Source organism: Crotalus tigris, unplaced genomic scaffold (genome assembly GCF_016545835.1).
Source record: "Crotalus tigris isolate CLP2741 ecotype Arizona unplaced genomic scaffold, ASM1654583v1 scf7180000017975.10810073628:1450386, whole genome shotgun sequence".
In the NCBI taxonomy this organism is placed as follows: Eukaryota; Metazoa; Chordata; class Lepidosauria; order Squamata; family Viperidae; genus Crotalus; species Crotalus tigris.
The window spans coordinates 1,265,279-1,278,583 of record NW_024096754.1 but is presented as its reverse complement, the minus strand read 5'-3'; the positions used below and the strand labels follow the sequence as shown (position 1 = coordinate 1,278,583).

At 48.7% G+C, this 13,305-nt stretch overlaps 1 protein-coding gene and 1 long non-coding RNA gene across 6 annotated transcripts in view; one reads left to right on the top strand and one right to left on the bottom strand.

Moving 5' to 3' along the window:
• Window positions 1-3,306: 3,306 nt before the first annotated feature.
• Window positions 3,307-13,305, bottom strand: part of FBH1 (F-box DNA helicase 1) — a 33,213-nt gene continuing 23,214 nt past the window's right edge. For 4 of the 5 annotated variants that reach the window (XM_039345771.1, XM_039345776.1, XM_039345775.1 and 1 more), the window contains 11 exons: window positions 12,716-12,803; window positions 11,578-11,664; window positions 10,741-10,877; window positions 9,243-9,342; window positions 9,034-9,158; window positions 7,738-7,798; window positions 7,431-7,625; window positions 6,367-6,492; window positions 5,267-5,373; window positions 4,648-4,779; window positions 3,307-3,857 (listed from right to left, as the gene is read on the bottom strand). In XM_039345771.1, the coding sequence (XP_039201705.1) occupies window positions 3,687-3,857; window positions 4,648-4,779; window positions 5,267-5,373; window positions 6,367-6,492; window positions 7,431-7,625; window positions 7,738-7,798; window positions 9,034-9,158; window positions 9,243-9,342; window positions 10,741-10,877; window positions 11,578-11,664; window positions 12,716-12,803 (1,329 nt within the window). In that variant the 3' untranslated portion in view covers window positions 3,307-3,686. The remainder of the gene's footprint in view (window positions 3,858-4,647; window positions 4,780-5,266; window positions 5,374-6,366; window positions 6,493-7,430; window positions 7,626-7,737; window positions 7,799-9,033; window positions 9,159-9,242; window positions 9,343-10,740; window positions 10,878-11,577; window positions 11,665-12,715; window positions 12,804-13,305) is intronic. The other variant, XM_039345773.1, reaches the window with a different exon arrangement.
• Window positions 4,789-13,303, top strand: LOC120309006. Its single transcript, XR_005556978.1, has 4 exons — window positions 4,789-5,152; window positions 11,482-11,659; window positions 12,683-12,912; window positions 13,074-13,303. It is a non-coding gene; the product is annotated as an uncharacterized LOC120309006 (long non-coding RNA).

Sequence of the window (13,305 nt, the reverse complement as noted above, 5' to 3'; positions counted from 1 at the left end):
CAGATGGCAGGTTGTTGTTGTTAATTGCGAAGTCGTGTCCGACCCATCGCGACCCCATGGACAACGTTCCTCCAGGTCTTCCTGTCCTCTACCATCTTCTGGAGTCCATTTAAATTCACACCTACTGCTTCAGTGACTCCATCCAGCCATCTCATTCTCTGTCGTCCCCTTCTTCTATTGCCCTCAATCTTTCCCAGCATTAGGCTCTTCTCCAGTGAATCCTTCCTTCTCATTAGGTGGCCAAAGTACTTGAGTTTCAACTTCAGGATCTGGCCTTCTAAAGAGCAGTCGGGGTTGATCTCTTCTAGGACTGACCGGTTTGAACGCCTTGCAGTCCAAGGGACTCGCAGGAGTCTTCTCCAGCACCATAGTTCAAGGCCTCAATTCTTTTGCGCTCAGCCTTTCTTATGGTCCAACTTTCACAGCCATACATTGCAACTGGGAAAACCATGGCCTGGACTATGCGCACTTTTGTTGGCAGGGTGATGTCTCTGCTTTTTAGAATGCTGTCTAGATTTGCCATAGCTTTCCTCCCCAGGAGCAAGCGTCTTTTAATTTCTTGGCTGCAGTCCCCATCTGAGGTGATCTTTGAGCCCAGAAAAATAAAATCTGTCACTACCTCCATTTCTTACCCATCTATTTGCCAGGAATTGAGAGGGCCGGATGCCATGATTTTGGTTTTCTTAATGTTGAGTTTCAAGCCAACTTTTGCACTCTCCTTCTTCACCCGCATCAAGAGGCTCTTTAGTTCCTCTTCACTTTCTGCCATTAGAGTGGTGTCATCTGCATATCTTAGGTTGTTGATATTTCTCCCGGCAATCTTAATTCCAGAGAGATATAAACTGGAAAATTGTGTTTTACACAGACACACACAAACACTTCCATGATCTTATTTCTCTTTGAGAAACCAGCAGATTGTCAAGCAGATTTTAACTTTTTTTTTTTTTTTGTAAAGCCAAGGTCGATTCCTGTTGATTTCATGGACACCTCCAGGAAGTGATCTGGTTTCTGGACACTTTTTAACTCCTCCGTCTCATTGACAGCCCTGGGATTTTGTAGCGGTGCCCCCTCCCATCCCGCTAACCAGATCTGAACCCCGGGGATCTTTGCCCAAGCTCAGCCAAGTGCTGCCAAACTCTCAGCTTACGATACTCTCCGTTGCATCCCTGCTGAGAGGACCACAGGATGACTTTTCTTTCGGCCCTTCTCAGCGTTGTCCCCCCATTAAAAAAACAACCAGTATTAGGAATTATATTTCACACAACTGTCCCTACTCTCCTGTTTTTACAGAGAAATAGGGAACAGTCAATGTATGTTTTTTTTAAATAGTTAACCTACAAGTAGTTCTCAACTTACGACCACAACTGAGCCCAAAATTTTGGTCGCTAAGCGAGACACTGGTGTAGTGAGTTTTAAAACTTTTTTAAAACCTTTCTTGCCACAGTTGTTAAGTGACAAAATGATTTTTCACACGACGGTTGCAGCATCCCCACGGTCACGTGATCAACATTTGGACATACGGCAGCGATTCACTTAATAACTGGGAAGAGAGGTCGTAAAATGGGGCAACTGGCTCCTATTTGCGACGGTTGCAGGGTCTCTTGGCTGTTCCGTTTGACTTGGGTAAAGCCTTCTAACCCAACAAGAGAGAAAGGCTGGCCGTTTCGACCAGCCCAAGCTACTTGCAACCAAAGTCCAAAAGCACTAACCAGCACAACTGTGAGCAGCGTGCTTGAAACTGGGTGAGGAATTTGATCTTCTCTTTTCTATTTTACATTTAATTTCTATCTAATTGGGACTCTAAAGCTATTTCCAGACAAAAAAAGGAAAACTCAAATTCTTGGCTATCATAGATCAGAGACAAGTAGAAAGAACAGTTATCAAGAAAACATAAATACATCGAAGGAGGAGATATATAGTATACTGCAACTAATTCAAACAGCAAACCACAAAGAAATCCACAACAACTTTGAAAATATAAACCAATTTATTTCCAAGTGAACTTTACAACAATAAACATTCCTAGAAAACAACAACAGAGAAGGAGCAGATAAAACAGAGAAATGGATATAGAATTGAGAATAGAGACTTAAAGAGGGAACTTAACAAAACAAGGAAACATGATTTAATCCTAGTGCAGTGGTTCTCAATCTTTTTAATGCCGCGACCCCCCAAGCGGTCATAAGTCAAGGACTACTCAACCGGTCATAAGTCGAGGACTACTCAACTGGTGCAGCACCGTTTGCAGAATGGGACTTTTGGCGGGCTCAGCAGGGCAGAGACAGCCTGGACATTTCCTATTGGCTTTTGAAAGCCAATAGAATTAGACACTATTCAAGAGAGTCTATTCTATTGGCTTTCAAAAGCCAATAGAATAAAAGGGAGTAGCACAGCTAAGGAAAAGGGGGAAAAAAATGGCAGACTGCGTTGTTTGGCGACCGCCGTGAAATGGTCGTTCGACCCCAAATGGGGTCCCAACCCACAGGTTGAGAACCACTGTCCTAGTGGAAAAAAATTCACAAGAATTGGAAAAAAAACAAAAAGCATTATCGTGAACCAACACTACACCAAAGTGGTGCCATAGAAAATCCCGCCAAATGTGAAGATGCCAAAGGAGTACGGCTAGTGAAGTTCGTGGACCGTGGTTGACCATCAATTCGGACGTCTGCTGTGAAACGTGACGGAAACTCAGATGAGCCATCCATAACAAGGGTCGGGGCAAGCTGACTTCCGATGTAGTGTTGGTCCACGACAATGCTCGCCCGCACACTGCTAGACGCACCTGAGAACTTTTGAAGCAGTCCCGTTGGGATGTTTTGGATCACACACACCCATAGCCCAGATTTGGCACTGAGCGACGACTATTAAGAAATGTAATGTTGTCGTTTTCTAATGTGCATAATAAAAGTTCTGTATCTGTGAGTGTCTGTTTGTTTCCAAATTGCCCTGATATAAGTCTACTATTGCTAAGTCCGAAGGAAGGAGGGAGGGAGGGCCATCTTGGTGCAGTGCTTAGAATGCAGTATTGCAGGCAAACTCTGCCCACCGCCAGCAGTTCGATCCTCACCAGCTCAACGTTGACTCAGCCTTCCATCCTTAAAATGGGGACCCAGATTGTTGAGGACAAGATGCTGACTCTCTAAACAGCTTAGAGAGGGCAGTAAGTCTAAGTATTATTACTAATTCTGAAGGAAGGAAGGAAGGAAGGAAGGAAGGAAGGAAGGAAGGAAGGAAGGAAGGAAGGAAGGAAGGAAGGAAGGAAGGAAGGACTGTGGTGGTGCAGTGGTTAGAATGCAATATTGCAAGCTAACTCTGCCGACTGCCAGCAGTTTGATCCAGATTGTTGAGGACAAGATGCTGACTCTGTAAACCGCTTAGAGAGGGCTGTAAAGTGCTGCAAAGCGATATATAAGTCTAGGTGCTATTGCTTTCGATATGAGGTCAGATGTTGGAAATTTCAGCCAAGGGAACCACCAGCTGCGATGGTTAATAGTGCAAAATATTCCGGCTGCACAGCAAAACAACTGTATAGAGATGTGGCCGGGCTTTTCTGCACATTCCTTACCCGGGCACCACAACAAGACCATCACTCCCACATCAAACAGAACTACTTCCTTTCTACATTCTTTGCTTCTTTTTTCCTTGAAAAATACCCAGTGCAATTTTTTTGGGGGGGGGGGGAGAACTCAAAGGATTTCGAGAAGGAGGCGAACTGCGGGCGGAAGCTCCATGACTTCTGGGCGACAGGCAGCCTCCTGCACTATAGTGGGACAGCCTGTCAGCTGTGCAATGGGGCCGAGGGTCCTCGTGGTGCAAAAAGGACAAAGCAATCCCTCGGGGGTTTGGGTGCCATCCGTCTGCCAGAAAAAGGTGGAGAACAAAAAGAAAACAATGAGATTAGCGGGACTGAGAAAATCTCTAGCCACCCGTGTTTGTGGGATGTGAATGTGGGAAGTGGTGGAGGAGGAGGAAGACGATTGTGGGGTCCTGGGTGCTCTCTGAGCTTGGAGGTTTCATTGCGGACGTTTCATGACCCAACTAGGGAACATTATCAGTGATGGAAAGGAAGGGAGTTTGTGGAGAGGAGGAGGAGAAGGAGGAGGAGGGGAGGGGGGAAGGAGGACTGTGGGGTCCTTGGTGCTCTTTGAGCTTGGAGACATTTCATGACCCAACTACAGAACATTAGCAGTGATGGAAAGGAAGGGAGTTTGTGGAGAGGAGGAGGGGGTGAAGGAGGAGGGGGAGAAGGAGGAGGAGGAGGAAGAAGAAGAAGAGGAGGAGGACTGTGGGTTCCCTGGTGCTCTCTGAGCTTGATGGTTTCACTGCAGATGTTTCATGACCCAGCTAGGGAACATTATCAGTGATGGAAAGGAAGGGAGTTTGTGGAGAGGAGGAGGAGGAGGAGGAGGAGGAAGAAGAAGAGGAGGACTGTGGGGTCCTTAGTGCTCTCTGAGCTTGGTGACCAGAAACACACGTTTTAGTCTCCAGGCCGTTGACCCTCTTAGTCGCTCTTCGTTGCACTTTCCCCAAAGTCTCAACATCTTTTCTGTAACGCAGTGACCAAAACTGGGTGCAACATTCCAGGTGTGGCCTTACTAGGTTATAGTATTACTGAGCTGGTCACTTCCTAAAAAAGGAGATACTTACGTAAACAAACTTCGTCCTTTTGGGGATTAGGACAGAATCCGCTGGGATGGCGTTGCAGCAGCCGCGCTCCGAACACCAAAGGGATGTCGTTTTGCGCACTTTGTCGGCGAGTTCAAACCGTACGTAGTATTCCTTGGCGGGAGGGGGAGAAATCAGAAGCATTTAGCTAGCTAGGGGAAAAAAAGGGGTTCCTGAGCATTGGAATCACGGGGGGTCCTCGACTTACGACCAGAACAGAGTTCAAAGTTTCCGTCGCTGGGTGAGATAGTTGTTAAGTGAATTTTTCTCCCATTTTGCAACCTTTCTCCCCATCCTTGCGGAGTGAATCTTTGCATCTGTTACAGTTAGTGACCCGGTCGTTAAGCGAATCTGGCTTTTCCCCATAGATTTTGCTTGTCAGAAGGTCGCAAAAGGGGGAATCACCTGACCCCGGGGAGGCTGCGACCGTCATAAACATGAGCCGGTTGCCAAGCGTCTGAATGGCCACAAGAGTGCTGCAACGGTCGTAAGTATGAAACAGGGTCATAAGTCGCTCTCCGTGCCGCTGTAACTTTGAACAGTCACTACAGGAAAAGTTGTAAGTCGAGGACTCCCCGTTCTGTGACTGGCTTTGACTCACCTTGGCCACTTTTAGGATATCGGTGAGAAATCTGGGCAGGATGAGACCCTCCTTAGCTCGCGTGACCGCGACGTACAGCAAGTTCCACTCATCTTCAGGGACGGCTTCTGGCGGGAGATTTAAGGAAAGAGGAAAGGAGGGAAAAAAAAGGAAGTTTAATGGGAACGGCTTATTTCTTTGAGCAGATCCGCTCCAAGCGCACACCGGAACTCTAGAGCGCTGAGTGGTGCCCTATCCCAGCCACCAAGAAAGGGAGGTGTTCCGTGGTTGATTAGACATTGCTATCAGCGATTAACGAAAAAGGGAGGGAGGGAGGGAACTGGGTAGGTGGATGGAAAGAAAGGAAGAAGGTGAAAGAAAGGAGAAGAAAAAAGGGAGGGAGGGTGGAAGGAAGGATAGAGATAGGAAGAGGAGAGGAAGGAAGGAAGGGAGGGAGGCAGGGAAGGAAGGAAGAAAGGAAAGAAGGAACGAAGGGGAAGGGAGGGAGGCAGGGAAGGAAAGAAGGAAGGAAGGAAGGAAGGAAGGAAGGAAGGAAGGAAGGAAGGAAGGAAGGAAAGAAGGGGAAGATAGGGAGGGAGGGAGAAAGGAAGGAAGGAAGGGGAAGGGAGGCAGGGAAGGAAAGAAGGAAGGAAGGAAGGAAGGAAGGAAGGAAGGAAGGAAGGAAGGAAGGAAGGAAGGAAGGGAGGAAGGAAAGAAAGAAGGAAGGGGAAGGTAGGGAGGGAGGGAGAAAGGAAGGAAGGAAGGGGAAGGGAGGCAGGGAAGGAAAGAAGGAAGGAAAGAAAGAAAGAAGAAAGGGGAAGGGAGGGAGGCAGGGAAGGAAGGAAGGAAGGGCCATGGTGGTGCAGTGGTTAGAATGCAGTGTTGCAGGCTAATTCTGCCCACTGCCAGGAGTTCAATCCTGACCGGCTGTTTGCCCATGGAAGGGAAGGGAAGGAAGTAAAATGATAGAGATGGAGGGACGAAGGAAGGAAGGAAAGGAACATGACACAGAAGAAAGAAAGAAAAAAAGGAAGGAAGGAAGGAAGGAAGGAAGGAAGGAAGGAAGGAAGGAAGGAAGGAAGGAAGGAAGGAGAGGGAGGAAGGAAGGAAATTATGCTCACCAGGTGGGGACCGAGGCATCCTTTCAAGGTAGGGCCAGGTAAAGGGGATGCTGGCAAAATCTCCAGCAACTTGGACCGTGTCGAACTCCAGCCCCTTGGCCTTGTGCACAGTGCCTAGGATGTGGTCTGAAACACACAGAGGAGAAGCAGTGAGGTCCATAACGGAACATTTCCAACTTAACTACGAGTTGCGAGTTACACAGTGACAATAAAGACAGTCCGTTCTATTCTTTTCACGAGCAGCAGAGATCTGGAAGGAAGGAAGGCGGGCCTGGACGCCTTTCTCCCTTCTCCGACGGAGGAGCCACGCAGGTGCTCAGAATAAGAGGGCTTCCAATCCCGCTAGACCCCAAAGTCCGAAAGAAAAGTGGACTTCCATCAACCGCACGGGGACCTGGCGTCACGGCTGGACAGAGGTGCAGTGGCTGCCTTGGTGCTCTCCGAGCTTGGCGGTTGACTTGTGGACATTGCATTACCCAACTAGGGAACATCATCAGTGCTAGAAGGGAGTGGGGTTTGCAGGAAGGAGGAGGAGGAGTTGTAACTTTTTGACAGTCTGTAAATGAACTGTCGTAAATGGAGGACTCCCTGTATTATAGCAGATAATAATTAACAATTAACCAGTGGAACCACCTGCCTCCAGAAGCGGTGAATGCTCCAACACTGGAAGTTTTTAAGAAGAGACTGGACAGCCATTTGTCTGAAATGGTACAGGGTTTCCTTCCTGAGCAGGGGGTTGGACTAGATGACCTCTAAGGTCCCTTCCAATATTATTATTATTATTATGGATCATCGCACAGTCAGCCAGATGTTCAGACCGGATTTGGCATTTTGTCTACCTATCGAGTCCTTACCCAGGACCTGGGATAGGCAGATGTGGATGTTTGATGGTATTACAGATCTCGTCGCAGGATGGAGGCGGTTCCTACTAGATGACCTCTAAGGTCCCTTCCAACATCATGATTATCATCATCATCATCATTATTATTATTATTATTACTGCTACAAAGGAGCTAGTTTGAATGCTCTACGCGTGGATCTGTTTGTTCGCACGTGATTTCTACCTGCTTTCTTTGGAGCCGAGACGTGGCATCGGGTTATTCTCTCCACCAGCTCCGGAATACGATCCCGATATGTCTCCACAATTGCAATCTTTATTTCCAGCTGTTTGTCTTCTGCTTTGTCAGCATAGTCCTTGATGCTGGCCAAGCCCTTCTCAGCCCACTTCTTGATGAAGGGATCCTTTATCTCGAGTCTCACTGGGAAGATCAAACAAGAGAGAGGTTGTTTTTTTTTCAAGATCCCATTAAGGATTGTACGTCAGTACACAACTTGGGCATCTACACAAACACCGGCTTGAAAAAAACTCACATTCCGGATGAAGGAGCTTCCAGAGATCATGAATCTTCTCAAGGCCAAAGGCTTTCAGTCCCTGATGAAAAGAGGACAACAGGAACAATGTCAAGGAGAGCCCTGTGAGATGGGACTTGTAGTCCGAGGCACAGTTGTTAATTATCGGCCCGCCCCTTGGGGCCCCTTAATGCCCTCCAAACGGGTACGATGCATCGGCAGCATTCACTGGTTTGGCAACACATTCCTCAACAAAGAAAGCAGCCTTGCAATATTGGGGGGGCTGCGCCAAAGAAGAGGGAAAGGAAACGAGGGAGAGAATTTGGGGGGGGGGAAGAGTATGAAGGAGGATGGAAGGAAAGAAGGAAAGAAAGAAAGGAGGGAGGGAGGGAGGGAAAAGAACTGTGGAGCTCTTGGTGCTTACCAAGCTGGGTGGTTTTCTTGCAGACGTTTCATGACCCAACTAGGTAACATCATGAGTGCTAGAAAGGAAAGGAAAGGAAAGGAAAGGGATGGGAATGAGGGAGGGAAGGAGAGAGAGAGGGAGGGAGGGAGGGAGGGAGGAAGAGATAAACAGGAGGGAGGGAAGGAAGGAGGAAAGAAGAAAGGAAGAAGAGAAAGAGGAGGGAGGGAGGATGGGAGGGCTGAAGGAGATGGGGAGGGAGGGAGGAAGAAAGAAGGGAAGAGGAAAAGAGAAGGAAGGAAAACGCAGGGAGGGAGGGAGGGAGGGAGGAAGGAAGGAGAGAGATAGGAGGGAGGGAGGAAGGAAGGAAGGAAGGAAGGAGAGAGATAGGAGGGAGGGAGGAAGGAAGGAAGAAGAGAGATAGGAGGGACGGAGGGAGGAAGGAAGGAAGGAAGAAGAGAGATAGGAGGGACGGAGGGGGGAAGGAAGGAAGGAAGGAGAGAGGAGATGAAGGAAGGAGAGAGATGGGAGGGAGGGAGGAAGGAAGGAAGGAAGAAGAGAGATAGGAGATGGAGGGAGGAAGGAAGGAAGGAAGGAAGGAAGGAAGGAAGGAAGGAAGGAAGAAAGGAAGGAAAGAAGAAGAGATAGGAGAGGGAGGGAGGGAGGGAGGGCTGAAGGAGATGGGGAGGGAGGGAGGAAGAAAGAGAAGGAAGGAAAACAGGGAGGGAGGGAGGAAGGGAGGGAAGAAAGAAGAGAGATAGAGGGGAGGGAGGGAGGGAGGGCGGAAGGAGATGGGGAGGGAGGGAGGAAGAAAAAAGGGATGAAGAGAAGAAGGAAAAGAGGAAAGAAGGAAGGAAAAGAGGGAGGGAGGGAGGAACCCCTACTGCGTCCTTCCTATGCCTTCTCACACTCACCCCGAGCAAGTGTATCTTAGCAGGTGCGTCTCCACAGGTAAGCTTCACAGCATCCTCAAAGACAGTTTTGTTGGTCCGGGATAAGTGGGCCACCGTCCCCTCCACGCCGACCCCACTGACGTCACCTGTCGAAAAGAGAGCACCGCCTCAGTCCCACCTAGCCAGACTCACCTGGAGCAACCAAAGGACGGCTGGCTTCAAAGACTCACTTTCCTGCTTGTTCCCCACCAGCGTTTTCTTCTGGACTCCCTTAGAGACATCCAGAATGGTCGCGCCCACGTAAGCGATTTCGGAGCCAAAGCGAAAACTCTGCGGAAGGGGAAAAACGAAAACAGAATCCTCCAGTGACGCAAAAACTGGATCCCGTAATATATGTGCAATTTGCTGGCCTTTCTTCCCCCTTCAGCTATGGCTGGCTAGCTTTTGTGCCCATAGTGGGACTAGAACTCACCGTCTCCTAGGGATTGGCCCAAAGTCACCAAACCAGCTTTCTTGCTTAAGACAAGATTAGACTTCAACGTCTCCGGGTGATTGGCCCAGAGTCACCCAGCGGCTTTCAACCCTAAGGCGGGACTAGAACTCCCAGTCTCCTGGTGATTGGCCCAGAGTCACCCAACAGGCTTTCAAGCCTAAGGCGGGACTAGAACTCACTGCCTTCTGGTGATTGGCCCAGAGTCACTCAACAGGCTTTCATGCCTAAGGCGGGACTAGAACTCACTGCCTTCTGGTGATTGGCCCAGAGTCACCCAGCAGGCTTTCAAGCCTAAGGCAGGACTAGAACTCACTGCCTCCCGGTGATTGGCCCAGAGTCACCCAGCAGGCTTTCATGCCTAAAGCGGGACTAGAACTCCCAGTCTCCTGGTGATTGGCCCAGAGTCACCCAGCAGGCTTTCATGGCTAAGGCGGGATTAGAACTCGCCGTCTCCCACTTTCTAGCCTGGTGCTTTATCCATTAGGCCACACCTTCCCTAAAGACAGCTTCCTCTGAAAATATGTCTTCCTGTTTCAGCCAGTCCTGGAATTCGAGCTTGCTGACTGCATTAAGGAAGCTGGTTGGTTTATAGTTGCCATTGTGAGATAGCTTTCAATTGGAACTGGAGGGGACCCACAACAAGACCCATGCATTGCTAAGAACTGGATCGTCAATCTACAGCTAACCCACATCTCAAAGTCTACGGAGATTCTCCATCATCCAGGTTGCCCCAAAGGTGCTTTTTCCAAGAGGCAACTGGACTTTTTTGTTTTTCTTTGAAGACGTTTCGCTTCTCATCCCAGAAGCTTCTTCAGCTCTGACTGGATGGTGGGGAATGGAAGGATTTATACTCCTTTGCAGAAAGCTGGTCATTTGCATCCTTTTAGAGAGTCGTTGAAGCCACTTGGACGTTTATCTATGTCCTCAGGGTCAGCTGAGTGGTGCAAACGGGTGTGAACCTTCTTGGAACTGCTGAAAGGGCTGGAAAACCCATTTGCACCACTCAGGTGATCCCGAGGACACAGATAAACCTCCAAGTGGCCTCAATGACTCTCTAAAAGACTGCAAATGACCAGCGGTCTGCAAGGAGTATTAAATCCTTCCACCATCCAGTCAGAACCAAAGAAGCTTCTCGGATGAGAAGCGACACGTCTTCAAAGAAAAAGGAGAAAGTCTTTGGGACCATAAGCTCAAGTCAAACGTCTCAGCTCTCCTGCCACGCTGCCTCGGCTTACCTGTGTCAGGTAGAAGATGCGGCTGTGGGGCACCTCAGAAAGTGTGTTGACCGCACCCCGAAAGGTGTAGATCTGCTGGTGTGGGTCTCCCACCAAGATCACACCACACGGTTGCGAGAGGACAATGTCCATAACAGCTAGAGAAAGAAAAAAGAGAGATCTTTAGAAGCTTGATGTGGAATGGAAGCCAAGGCCAACGTTCTCACAGGAACAAGACCCTCAAAAAGAGAGAGCGGCTTTAATGAGCTATGGATTTTAATTTTTTCATGTTTTATCATAAATGATGGGAACTGGAGTTTCCAAACAGGAGAGGGGTCTAGAAGAAATCGCACCCCTCTACCCCAAAACTGATAATCCATGGATCTGACAGAGTTTTCCTTAATAGTAGATCGTTGTTTCTCAATCTTGGCAAGTTGAAAATATGTGGAGTTCAACTCCCAGAATTCCCCAGCCCGCCTGCTTTTAGAAGGGTGGACTTCATCTCCCAGAATTCCCCAGCCGGCCTGCTTTAAAATGGGTGGAGTTCAACTCCCAGAATTCCCCAGCCTGCATTCTTTAACGGGTGGAAGTGAATCTGGCTTCCCCATGAACTTTGTTTGTCAGAAGGTCGCAAAAGGGGGTCACGTGACCCCCCCAGGATACTGCGACCGTCGTAAATAGGAATCAGTTGCCAAACCTCCCAATTTTGATGACGTGACTGTGGGGATGCTGCATCCCCTTTTTTCATATCCCTTTTTTCAGCGCTGTCGTAATGTCAAATGGTCACTAAGCGAAATGTCGTAAGTCGAGGACTACCTGTACTTGGAAAACTGGACCCAGAACCTACACCTCACTCACCGGGGGTGCAATCCTGGGCCTCATCCACCAAGATGACATCGTATTCGGAAAGCGAAGGCTTCTGGAGTTGCCAAAGCTTCAGGTAACCTAAAAAACGGAAGACCAATGCTTAAAATCAACATCAGTGCACAATAAAGCAACATTTGTGGCTTTGCAGTCTGGGATGCCCGTGTTACAAAAGAAACAGAGCCCATAATTTAAAAAGGAAGCATGATGTTATATTTTCTTTGAATACAGGGCTTCCCAAGCTTGGCCACTTAAAGATGTGTGGACTTCAATTCCCAACACGCTGGCTGGGAAATTCCGGAGAGTTGAAGTCCACAAGTCTTAAACCGACCAAGACAGGACTAGAAGTCACCGTCTCCTGGTGATTGGCCCAAAGTCACTCAGCTGGATTGCATGCCTAAGGCAGGACTAGAACTCACTGTCTCCTGGTGATTGGCCGGATTGCATTCCTAAGGCAGGACTAGAACTCACTGTCTCCTGGTGATTGGCCCAAAGTCATCCAGTTGGCTTTCATTCCTAAGGCAGGACTATAACTCCCCATCTCCTGGTGATTGGCCCAAAGTCACCAGCTGGCTTTCCTTGAAGTCCACAAGTCTTAAACTGGCCAAGAAAAGACTAGAACTCACCGTCTCCTGGCGATTGGCCCAAAGTCATCCAGTTGGCTTTCATTCCTAAGGCAGGACTATAACTCCCCATCTCCTGGTGATTGGCCCAAAGTCACCAGCTGGCTTTCCTTGAAGTCCACAAGTCTTAAACTGGCCAAGAAAGGACTAGAACTCACCGTCTCCTGGTGATTGGCCCAAAGTCACCCAATTGGCTTTCATGCCTAAGGTGGAACTATAATTCCCCGTCTCCTGGTGATTGGCCCAAAGTCAGCAGCTGGCTTTTTAAGACAGCACTAGAACTCACCGTCTCCTGGTGATTAGTCCCAAGTCACAAAGCCGGCTTTCATTCCTAAGGCGGAACTAGAACTCACTGTCTCCTGGTGACTGGCCCAAAGTCACCTAGCCAGCTTTCATGGGTAAGACAGGACTAGAATTTCCCTCCATGAAGAAAATTGCCCCTTTATTCTTATTTTTTCTTCCTCTTTCTTCAGCAGAGCTGCCAATATTTCCCCTGATATCCCACGTACCATCGTGCGTCATTCGGTGCGCCATTTCTCCGGTTGGGCTCAGCGTCTGCATCTTGCTCCATATTTCTTTTGCTTCTTCAACAATGATCTAGAAAGCAAAAGCTGGGAAGTAGATCTTGCCGCACAAGATCAGATCCGAGGTTTTGTCATCCAGGCTGCCCAGAGACTTGAAGGAGAAGGACGGTCTGGATCCACAGGTAGGCCCAAATTTCCATTCCTAAGCGAGACAGCTGTTAAGCGAATTTTGCCCCACACAACAACCTGTCTTGCCGAAGTTGTTGGGTGAATCACTGCCGTTGTTAAATTAGTAACACGGTCGTTAAGCGAATTGTGCTTCCCCACGGATTTTCCTGACCAGGTCGCCAACGAGGATCGTGTGACCTCAGGACACTGCAACCGTCATAAACTTGAGTCAGGTTGCCAAGCACCTGAATTTTAACGGCGTGAACATGGGGGAAAGCCGCGGACGGTCGCAAGGGTGAAAAAAACGGCCGTGCGTTATTTATGTCAGCGCAGTCGTAACTTCGAACGATCACTAAAGAAACGGTCGTTAAGTCGAGGACCACCTGCCAGGGCTCCCGAGCATCGAA